At 33.8% G+C, this 11574-nt stretch overlaps 2 protein-coding genes across 2 annotated transcripts; both read left to right on the top strand.

Moving 5' to 3' along the window:
- Positions 1-5286: 5286 nt before the first annotated feature.
- Positions 5287-6230, top strand: LOC123224518 (zinc finger protein 11-like). The gene has a single exon (XM_044648208.1). It carries the CDS (start codon positions 5324-5326, stop codon positions 6023-6025), a length of 702 nt encoding a protein of 233 aa, XP_044504143.1. The 5' UTR covers positions 5287-5323; the 3' UTR covers positions 6026-6230.
- Positions 6231-9190: 2960 nt separating this feature from the next.
- On the top strand, positions 9191-10327 carry LOC123224509 (zinc finger protein 1-like). Its single transcript, XM_044648197.1, has one exon. The coding sequence runs from the start codon at positions 9399-9401 to the stop codon at positions 9936-9938; it is 540 nt and encodes a 179-aa protein (XP_044504132.1). The 5' UTR covers positions 9191-9398; the 3' UTR covers positions 9939-10327.
- The last annotated feature ends 1247 nt before the right edge of the window (positions 10328-11574 follow it).

The raw sequence follows: 11574 nt of genomic DNA, 5'->3' as shown, positions 1-11574 counted from the left end.
GAGAATTGTTAATCATCAACTACTCTTAAGAAAAATTAAAGCTAGTTGTTTATGAAAAATTTTTGTTTTCGTTTTTAAGTTTTTTATGTTGAACCTAAGTTTCGTTTTATGTTTGTACAGTTACAGACAATAGTTAAAGATAACAGGGGCTTTCTGTTATGAACAAACTTGTAGTGTAGACTCAATTGTAAATTGAAAGCATATAGCTATCTAATATGGGTTCCCTGCCCTGACCATACCCTATAGATGATTTCACTCCACTACTAAACGGTCTGCCATGTTAGTATGTTTTTACTGCATTGAGAGTTATCATTGTTGATTTTTGTTCTTCCGAGTTTACACTATAGTGATTGTAGAGTTGTTTACTGTATTCATGATTTTACTTGTTTAATGTGATCGTGGTTCAACTCAAATAAAAGTTTCTCATACTTGATTTGAGGTGATGAGATTTTGAGATAAATGAGGTTTTGGTTAAATGACTACCTAAAATTACCAAAGAAAGATCCCTAACTACAGTTTAATTGGGGGTGTTAGCATGATTTTTCAAAATAAAGGGGTTTCGTCAGTTATGATAAACCTGGGAAGTGTCAATGTGATTCTGATCCATGGCGTAATAGTTGAGCAAAGCACTTCTTCATGTCCCATAAAAAAAAAAAAAAGAGATGATTGTATCCATCAATTTCAACCAGACAAATGGAGTAGATAGTTTGTGTTTCTATATGTCCATTTTTTTAAAATAACTTTTCGCAGCAAAATGAGACATTTCGTATGGGGAATTTAACCATCTCCAACCTTCTGTACTTGAAGTCATCATGACATTCTTTAATGCATGCCTGAAAAGAGAATATTTCCCTCCGTTGTAATATAAGAATGGGAAATTTTAAAAATTAGTCAAAATTAAGGGGGTCTAAGCGAAATTGCCCAAAATATTTAGGTTTAAGCAAAAATGCCCAGGTTTTGTGAAATGACGAAACTGCCCCCATATATAAACTCAGCAAATTTCGTTCCTTCCCACGTTAATGTTACTGTTTAAATTCAAAGAAAATTCAAAATTTCCAACTCTCCCACGTTCATCCGGATTTCCACCGATTTTCTTGGTTTCCGGCAACCGAAAATGGCAAATAAGATTAGTATATCTCTCGTAATCTTGTTTGAATTAAGTTATTGCTCATATTATTGAGATTTGATTGAGAATTTGCGATTTGAAATTTTAGGGTTTCGATTTGAACAATGCTTAAAATGTTATGATTTTTGGTTGTTTTGGTTGAATTGATTGAGGGGTTTTATGTTTTATAACGTGTAGATTTGATTTATGTGAAAATCGGAGGCCGAAACAACAAAATTTTGGCCGAAAATGGCTGCCGAAGTGATCGGCAGTCCGACGTGGGAACAGTGTTTCCCACGTCAAGCACTTCATCCCACGTTCAGCAGATTTTAGGGGGGGTCAATTAGCTTTTTTAAAGTATTGGGGTGTCGTGGGAAAGTCCTTAGCCCACGTTGGGTTTTTTTGAAATTGGTCACATAAACGTGAGTTTGGCGAAATTACGAAACAGCCCCTGTATATAAACACAACCAATATTTTCTTATTTCTCACGTTAAACATAGCCAAAACTCACGTGGCCACGTTCATCCCACGTTCGACTAGATTCCGGCGATTTTCTTGGTTTCCGACAACCGAAAATGACAAATAAGATTAGTATATCTCCCATAATCTTGTTTGAATCAAGTTATTGCTCATATTATTGAGATTTGATTGAGAATTTGCGATTTGAAATTTTAGGGTTTCGATGTGAACAATGCTTAAAATGTTATGATTTTTGGTTGTTTTGGTTGAATTGATTGAGGGGTTTTATGTTACACAACGTTTAGATTTGATTTATGTAGAAATCGGAGGCCGAAACAACCAAATTTTGGCCGAAAATGGCTGCCGAAGTGATCGGCAGTCCGACGTGGGAACAGTGTTTCCCACGTCAAGTGCGTTCGCTCACGTTCAGCAAATTTTGGGGGTGTAACTTAGCTTTTTTAAAATATTGGGAAGCCAGGGAGATTCCTTAGAACAGAGTGGGTTTTTCTGAAATTTTTCATATAACAGTGGACATTTTTAGAATAGGAATTTTCATGAGGGGGTAAATTGAGAATTTTCTTATCTAGGGTTTCTGATAGGGTAGTTTTCAAATTTTATATCCTTTTTTTCTGTTCTATGGTTTTTCAACTTTTAGAATTCAAATTTCAATTCCGTTTTTTCGAATTTCACCGTTTTACGAGATATCGACTCGTATTTTTCAGATTTCCGAAGGATTTTTCGATTGTTGCTATTCTAGCGTATTTCAACTTTTAGAATTCGAATTTCAGTTCCATTTTTTCAGATTTCATCGTTTTACGAGATATCGACTCGTATTTTTCAGATTTCCTCAGAAATCTGAAAAATACGAGTCGATATCTCGTAAAACGGTGAAATCTGAAAAAACGGAACTGAAATTCGAATTCTAAAAGTTGAAATACGCTAGAATAGCAACAATCGAAAAATCCTTCGGAAATCTGAAAAATACGAGTCGATATCTCGTAAAACAGTGAAATCCGAAAAAACGGAACTGAAATTCGAATTCTAAAAGTTGAAATACGCTAGAATAGCAACAATCAAAAAATCCTTCGGAAATCTGAAAAATACGAGTCGATATCTCGTAAAACGGTGAAATCTGAAAAAATGGAACTGAAATTCGAATTCTAAAAGTTGAAATACGCTAGAATAGCAACAATCGAAAAATCCTTCGGAAATCTGAAAAATACGAGTCGATATCTCGTAAAACGATAAAATCCAAAAACACGGAACTGAAATTCGAATTCTAAAAGTTGAAAAATGAAAATGCCTTTACAATGTAAAATATCCAAAAACCCCTCATATTTATCTATAATTATTTTAACCCCCATAATGAGTGAGGGGAGTTATATAAATGAAGGGAAGGGTAATTTTGACATTTTAGAAAAAGTTTGAAATAAATAAATAAATATCAAAATGCCTTTATAATGTAAAATATCCAAAAACCCCTCATATTTATCTAAAATTATATTAAAACCCCATAGTAAGTGGGAGAGTTATATAAATATGAGGGGAAGGGTAGTTTTGGTATTAAAAAAAGTCATAGGCATTTTTTTTTTTTGGAACAGTGATTTTGGGCATTTTGGCTTGAAAATAGTGATTTTGGGTATTTTTGCTTAATGGGAGTGCATTTTGGCCATTTTTTAAAATTTCCCTATAAGAATAGTTCAACCACATACGCCCACTGTTGCTGCTCTTCCATCCGATAAGTGTTCAATTCCGGCGAATTACAAAATCAAACACTTTCTTATCTTGTGTAGGAGGTGAGGGAATAGTCACTAGTGGGGGCGGACGGAGAGGAGGGGGGGTGGGGCGTGGTGGGGGGAGGGGGGCCGGTGTGTTCGCTTGACCGCCCTTGACTCATTAAAAAATCAATTATATAAATATACACCCGCACACCATTTTAACATCTTATGTTATATGTATGGTATACTGTACTATCAAATGTATTTTCAATTTTTAAATAAGTAAACAAGTGTAATTGGATTTGAGTCGAGTTTATTTAAACTTAAAAATGAGTTTGATTTGAACAAACTTAAAACAAACTGGATTCAAATAAATTCGAATTCAAACTCAAGTTTAAGCTTGAAAATTAAAAATTTTTTAGTTTAAATTTAAGCTCAAGTTTAAGAGATGTTCGACTTACTAAGCGCACAAGCCTAAAAAAATTGATACGAATAAATTAAAACAATATCATTTTGATCAGTATACATTAAAATAACGTAATTTTAGTCATTTTCTATTTAATTATAGTATCGAATTGAGCTTGGTTCAATTCAAACTCTTTTTCTTTCAAGTGAGCCAAACTTAAACAACTTTAATGAGAGTTTGGTGAGTTCAAACTCAAGTTTAACTCTCTTCAAATCAAATCGAGCTCGAATTTAACGTTATAAACAAATAATAGAGATAAAGTATGTGAGAGAGATTCATTTGTGTTTCTTACTTACATATCCTTTTCTCCATAACATTATCAACCCTCTTCCAAAATAAATATTTATGTTAATATTTGTGAGCTACACTACATATATAAATATAAATATTTGTGTATATTTTAATTTAAAATATATTTATATTACTGTAATATTAACTCCGTAAATATCATTTTTCAGTCTACCACTCACTAGATTTGAGTTTTATCTTGTTGGTATAATTGATTTCCTTAAAAAACAATCTAATTTAAATAAGAGTTTTTCATTACGAAAACAAAAAAATTGCAGATGCTCTCAAATCAGTTCTTTTCACTTGGCAAAATCGAAAGTAAATTTGATTTTGAGCCATACAGATATCCCTCACTTTAAATTACCAGTAGCTTTAACTTTTGATTCACAAAAATGAAACTGAAATAAACATATAGTGTGTAATCCAAAACAGACAGCATATCATCCATAAATAACGAAAAGACAGATTGTAAACATTTTAATTAGTGGATGGTCTGTCATCTTTGTGAAAGAAATGCAATCCATATCTCCCAAATTGCAGACGGCATGTCGTGAACATGAAATAAAAGTGAACGACGTGTACACTTGCGGCAACAATATGCGAAGAGCAATTATAATAACCCCAACATGTAAACCATCTAATTAACACGCTCTTAATTTGTTATTAATTTCCTAATTACTTCTACTTGTAAATGTTTTCAAAAGCTACTCCCAGGTACAATGTGAAGGACTGCATTCTCTTGTAGTTGTTTCACTGCATTATTTACTTTCATCAGGGAAAAGAAGCCACACTGTTTTTAAAAGTAGTAAAACGTTAAAAGAATTTATTGATTGCAAGGAATTAAGTTCTGCAAGATTTGGCAGAAAGGAAGACACCGCTGCCAAATTAAGCTTGTACATTTTATGAAGCAATATCCAGAAATAGTATCAGACATCTGCAAGAGGTGAGTCAAACTAATGGAATTTTCTTATCTACTGGCTTACAATATTAATTTTATAAATACTTCATCTTGTCTCGGTGAATATATCAATCCTAGCTTCTTAATTACCCACTTATTCCTCACTTTCTCAGACCTTACTATCTATAAATTTAGCTATTTGGTGTCATCACTGTATGTATTTCAGCTCATCTCAGCGAGTCGTCTCTCTCTCTCGCAATTTGTGTTCGTTAGGTGTTTTGTTGTTTTTTTTTTTTTTTTGGTGATTTTTAGATGGAGCTTTAGTTTATTCTTGTCTGTTTTGATATTTTTTTCAGGCTGGAGTTCTGAACCAGAAGTTATACCGTACCATGAAGAAGAGCACCTATCTGATGTCTAACAAGGTTAAAGAAAATTGGGAGTCTGAGAAATTTAGTTTTCAAGGTTATCATTCATTTGGGTTAATATGGCCTCCAAGAAATTATAACTGCAGCTTTTGCAAGAGAGAATTCAGGTCTGCTCAAGCTCTTGGTGGCCATATGAACGTTCATAGAAGAGATAGAGCCAGGTTGAGACAGTTACCTCCACCTGTTGTTGAATTTCAACACCCTAAATTTAGCTCTAACTCTAACCCTAACCCTAGTTTTTCTTCTTCATCATCTCCTTTATCCAAGTTCTTACCACTCCCTTACACAACAACTAAGTCCTTGTTTTCTGCATCTTCCACTTCTTTCTCTTCATCGCCTCCTTTATCTAAGTTCTTACCATTCCCTTACACAACAACTAAGTCCTTGTTTTCTCCATCTCCCACTTATTTCTCTTCATCATCCTCAGCTTCTCCAAATGAGGAAAACAAACGATTACTTGAGTGTACTAGAAGAGATACCATGACTCCTCGATGGGGAGACACAACCATTAAGAAGAATACCAGGGCTGAATGGGCCGGGAAATTGGTGGGTACTCGTGCACACAAAGTTTCCAAGAAAGAGGAAGCTATCAGCTTGAACTTAGAGATGGGGTTGAAAGATGCCAAAGAAGTTTTAGATTTGGAGCTTCGGCTTGGGCATTTTTAACTGCAGTCGTCACCATTTCTATGTGCCATAATCCAAAATTTGCCTTTACGTACTCTTCCATATGTTATTTAGTTTCTCTTCAGTCTTCAGTATCAGTACTAGATTTGTATGTATGGGAAGATTAATTAAGATCCAGTTTACAATTTACATTGTGGATTAATTAGAAGAGTTATTTTAACTTGCTAGCGAGCTGGCATTTCCTTTCTTCACTGTTGCTTTAAATAGCAAATTTGGTTGATGTCCATATATTTTTCGTGAATGGTTGCTATAAAAAACATGACAACTTAATCTTGAATCTTCATCTAAATTTAAATGCTATAATTATGTTTAGTACTATAGGTGGGACTGTCCCTGCAAATTAGGTTAACTGTAACATAGCGAAGATAGAGTTGTTGAGATATCATCACTCCTGGAAATGACTGAGATGACGATGTTATGTTATGTACTTATGTTCATGGAAGATTACATGTGTTTCTTCTGGAGATTGTTCTTCAGGTAAAGCAAAGTAAATTCCGTCTTCTCAGTTCATTTTTTCACTCCCTTTCCTGGAAACAAGATTAAACAGATCATACAAAGAAAAAACAAAATTTTGGATAAAATGGGAAGAGGGGTGTGTTTCTTTTATTATTATTGTTTTATTTACTTGATGTCTTCCTAAGAAGTCAAGCCTTGTGTTTCGTTTATCTATGGAGCCTGAATCTCAACTCATTAATATTCATTTTGCCCAGTTTCAATTTTGGTTCATTTTTAGCCATAGTGTATACAGATATATATATTTATAGGTTCAACAATTTATTAGCTTTCTGATAGAGCATCCACAACTCTTAACTCAGATCTATAATTCGTAAAATGTAGAGACTTCAGCCAAATGGGTGTGAAAATTAAGAATGAAAACTACATTCAATTACTAATTATCTCGCTCTAATTAAGCATTTTACCTTATTAAAAACTTAATTAGTAATCACCCCTTTAAATCACAGCCGTAAGGACTACTGCTAGTATTTTCAAGCACCAAGAACACTAGGAACGTACAGCCAAGTTTAATTACAATGGTGATTACACGAGAGGGAATTAAGTAAATAAAATTTACAAAATCAGTGCACTAGCAAGAATTGAATACGGGACATAAAAGAGGACAAATACTGAATTCCGCGAAGGATTTCAGGTGAGCGTATTTAAGAATACAAGTGTATTGTTCTTGATGGCAATAGCTGATGAACTCTCTCAATTCTCAAAGATCAGATTGCCAAATTAATGCAGAGGGAGATTTGAATTGAATTAAACTGCGTGGTCCAATGATCTAAAGTAGTATTTTATAGTTGTGATAATGTATTTTCCAACATCTGGGCATTTGCATGTTCCCCACAAATGTCTGGTGTCAGTAGCATGATGAGGTTTCTATGTTAAGAGAGAGATGGATTTCTGTGTGTGGAAATAAAACAAGAAGACTTGAAAACAATACTCACTCAATCTCTGTTGTATTGCTGCAAAAAGAAGGGGGAATGAGTGGACTGTAAAATGGCAGTAATGGGTCAAAATGAGGTCACCAAAGGCAACACAAAGAATGGTAAAGGGAAGAGACGTCTGCCTTCACAACAGTACACTATGTCTTTGTGAAAGACAATTGAGCATGCCATAAAGGAAGCTAGTCGGCGCACGTCACCATTTTATCCATGCATTCTCACACATTACTCCTTGTTTGTCCTTTGCTTTTTCTTTTTTAAAATCCGAGAATATAAAATTAAAAGAGATAGTTAAAGCAACCCAAAAAAAAAAAATCGTAAGTATGAGATCATCAGTTATTCTTTAACTTATTTGAAATTAGAGTTTCAGATTTTTCAATTGAACCCCAAAATAAGAGTAATAATTCCTGATTTTGTATTTTAAAGGTCGAATTTTAGTTTAGTGAGTTCAATTTCGAAATACAAAATAGTTTTCCAACCAAAATTCAACTTGAAAAATCGTCATGTCCGGCTACCTTCTGTGATTTTCGAAAAAATCAGAGACGGCTAAGCCAATGACAGCATGATTTTTGCCCTCAAGTCCCTTTCCCGTCGACAAGAATTACCATAGACATCGACATTGGGGAGCAACTATCGCCGGCAACACGAAAAGTCATCTGACTGTCGCAAAATTTTGATGCAAATCCAGTTGACAATTGATTTTGAAGCTGTCAGAATGAGTTAAGATTTTAGTGCCCCATAGAGTAGAACCAATATGTTGATGGAAATCTGGAAATTTTGAATGCCGGCACTGGGAAATTGAGGCTACAGTGGGTTGAAATCAAATTAAAATTTTAACTGTTTGACATGATTAATTCAACTCTAAATAACTAATCTAACTTAAAAAGTCTTTAGTTAAATGGAAAGTAAGAGCATTTGTACAAGAGGCATGGACCCAAGTTCAATAAAAAGTTGAAGCCTAGCCCAATTGTATCAGATCACTTTGGGGCCCGTCCACCTCATGGCTAAAGCCAGTATGTTCGAAGAATTAATAAGGAATTCATTTGATTGCCAATCGTATACATTAGGAACCTGGAAAAATTAATCCCTTCGCCTATTAGCTCAACCTAAACTTTTAAAAATGGGATTCTCAATGTCTCTTCCAATTTATAGTTCACAAGAACCAAACATATCTAAGAAAAAGCTAAGAAGAAACATAAAACAATAAATCACGAATAACAAGAGCAAAGGAACAAGAGTTGGCAGCAGTATAAAAAAAATTGGCTAAAAAGGTAAAAGACGAATGATTTGGTAGAGAATTAAAAGTAGTTGCAGCACTCACGTTGTTGTCGTCCTTGTTCTTGCCATTGTCCATGTCTCTTCCTCTTACAATTTTTTTGCAGACTCAGTCAAATTATATCATACCTTAAACCCATTTCTTGTAGATAATTCATATATGAAGTCAGGAAAAATCGCACAGCAATGAGTTTCATCTCATCTATGTTCATCCTATGTGTTTGTAGAGACTAAAGAGGGAGACGTTAATTGTGTCAGTTCATTCTTTTAAACCACTATGCTCCCTTTTGTCTCCCACATGGAAAAGGGGAATTAAATATTTTATTGATATATATATATATATATATATATATATATATATATATATATATATATATATATATATATATATATATTACTATCTTTATATAATTGCTGCCGGCTAACAGCGAAATACTCTATTAGCAAAAGCCTACTACTTTTCTCTATAAAAAAAAAATCGGATTATTTGGCATACAATTCACATAGGTGATGACTATGTCCTTTCTTTGTCTCTACTTTGTCATCCTTCTCATCTCTATATTAGCCTCTCTTTCAATTCCTTCCTCCAGAAGAAATTTCATTTTGAGTGGAATTTTTATTTGAAGTCTTGTGTCATGGAATCCAACCCTCAAGAAGATTCAAAAAGCTCGAGCGAAGAAACTCATCGATCAGAACAAGCAAACGATGATATGGGCACTGGCCGTTCCTACGAGTGTGTGTTTTGCAAGAGGGGTTTCACTACGGCTCAGGCCTTAGGTGGCCACATGAATATTCATAGAAAAAATAGAGGAAAGCATAGGCCTTCTTCAATTTCAGATCAAGCGGATCGTCAGAATCATGCAAAATTTAAATCCTATACTACTGTCCAAAGCTACCCACCTCGTTATGCTATGAATTCTGAGGTACCCTTAAATTATCAAATATTTTTTCCTGCATCATCGTGGGCTGAGAGACCGCTCCCCACACATGATAGCAATGACTACTTTTATGGAAGAAATCTGCAACGTATGGATCCATTTGAGGATAATAATTGGCGAGGAAATCTCCGTTCGAGGACTGGCCCTTCCCATGTAGCTGATGAGAAAGATAAGAGAGAAGGCACAAGTGAAGAGGATGAACTAGATTTGGAGCTTCGACTTGGTCATCTTCCGTAGTACATAATTTATTACCTGTATAGAATACCTATGAATTATATCTATGTAGTGATATTTTTCATCTTGCACGGTTGTGAATTGCTTAAGAAATTCGATTTTCCTTATCTGGGAAAGATTGTGAATAATTTGGTATAGTTGTTATCAATGAATCTTTTTATGCAATTTCAGTCAGAGGACATGGATTGAGAAGCGAAATAGATTACTGGAGTCACTGATGCGATTTCACTGAAGGAAGACATTAGACCTGATTTTATATCAACTTGCGGCTACAGATTTTGAAGATAGGTTTTGTTTCCTCAATACGTATCTAAGCCTTATTTCATTAGGGTTTTGTTTGATGTTCTTCTGTAAATAAACTAAGAAGAACTTTGTATAATATCATGTTTGATGAAGTACCATTTTCTTATGATGGATAAAATATAAGAGAAACACCAGTAATCAGAATTTTGTCGTTCATGCTGATAGTATAGAGAATTGCTTAGATAACCCACAAATTAATTTGTAATACTTAGTTTGTCAGTTTTGATTTCCTAGTAACCCTAATTAATTACTTCTTTAGAAAAGGGAGGAAACCAGATGACAAAAGATTAACCTCAGCTCATTATTCATGTTGTGGCTCACTGCCTTTGATGGCATGCATGCCTGTGATTTTATACCCACTGCATCACTTGATCTTGTCAACAAAAATGAATGCAATGGATACACTGGAAAGTTTTAAATGCTTTATTATTGGATGTATATGCTGAGTGGCTCTGTACCCGCTTAGTTCTTTCTTGTCCCTGCATATTTTTTAATGAATGAATTTGTATAATGAGACGGCTGAATTTCCTACGTGTAAGAGTTGTCAACTGCGATAAAAGTTGCAATATATTAATCTAGCAATGCAGATATACAAGTATATGTCTTCTTAATTTATAATGCAATGGCTAGGGCTGGGTTCTTATCAAATCGAGCTTGATTTGATTTGAGTGGAGTCGAGTCCATGTTTTAAACTTAGTATTGTAGCAAAATAAAAAATAATTCAAACAATATTATTTTAAAATGTATATCAGTCAAAACGAAATCATTTTAGTTAATTCATCAAAATTGTTTGAACTCATAAATTTGACAAATCGAACACCTCTAGAATTCAAATTCAAAAATACTTAATGTTTATTTTAAATTCATTCAAATCGAGTTTGTTTTTAAATTCAAATAAATTTAATTTGAATATAACCCTACAAACAGCAGCAAAGAGAAGAAACCATGTGTTTATTAGTTAATTTAGAATATTAATCTATTTATTTGTACAAGCTTCATCATATCCCTAAGTTTTAGTCATTAATCTGATTCTAATTAAAAGACTAATTAAGATAAAAGTCATCGGTTATCATAAAAATGGAGAAGCTCAGTTGGGTATCGCAGAAGATCATAAATGTTCTTGTGTGTTTTTGTATTCGATCAACAAAAATGTTACCAAATATTTGGATATTCAAATGCATGTTGAATGTGAAGGATACAGCATGAGATGAGGGTTGACAAGAAGGCCATTTTCATAATTATTTTTCATTAAAATGGAGACCTAATCATTCAGCTCAGCGACAGACATGTATTTGAACGATAATTAAGCGTTACAACATCTTGAATCTATTGCTTC

Source organism: Mangifera indica, chromosome 8, assembly GCF_011075055.1.
Source record: "Mangifera indica cultivar Alphonso chromosome 8, CATAS_Mindica_2.1, whole genome shotgun sequence".
Classification (NCBI taxonomy): domain Eukaryota; kingdom Viridiplantae; phylum Streptophyta; class Magnoliopsida; order Sapindales; family Anacardiaceae; genus Mangifera; species Mangifera indica.
Note: the sequence above shows the minus strand (reverse complement) of the source record. Positions and strands in the feature narration are given on the sequence as shown.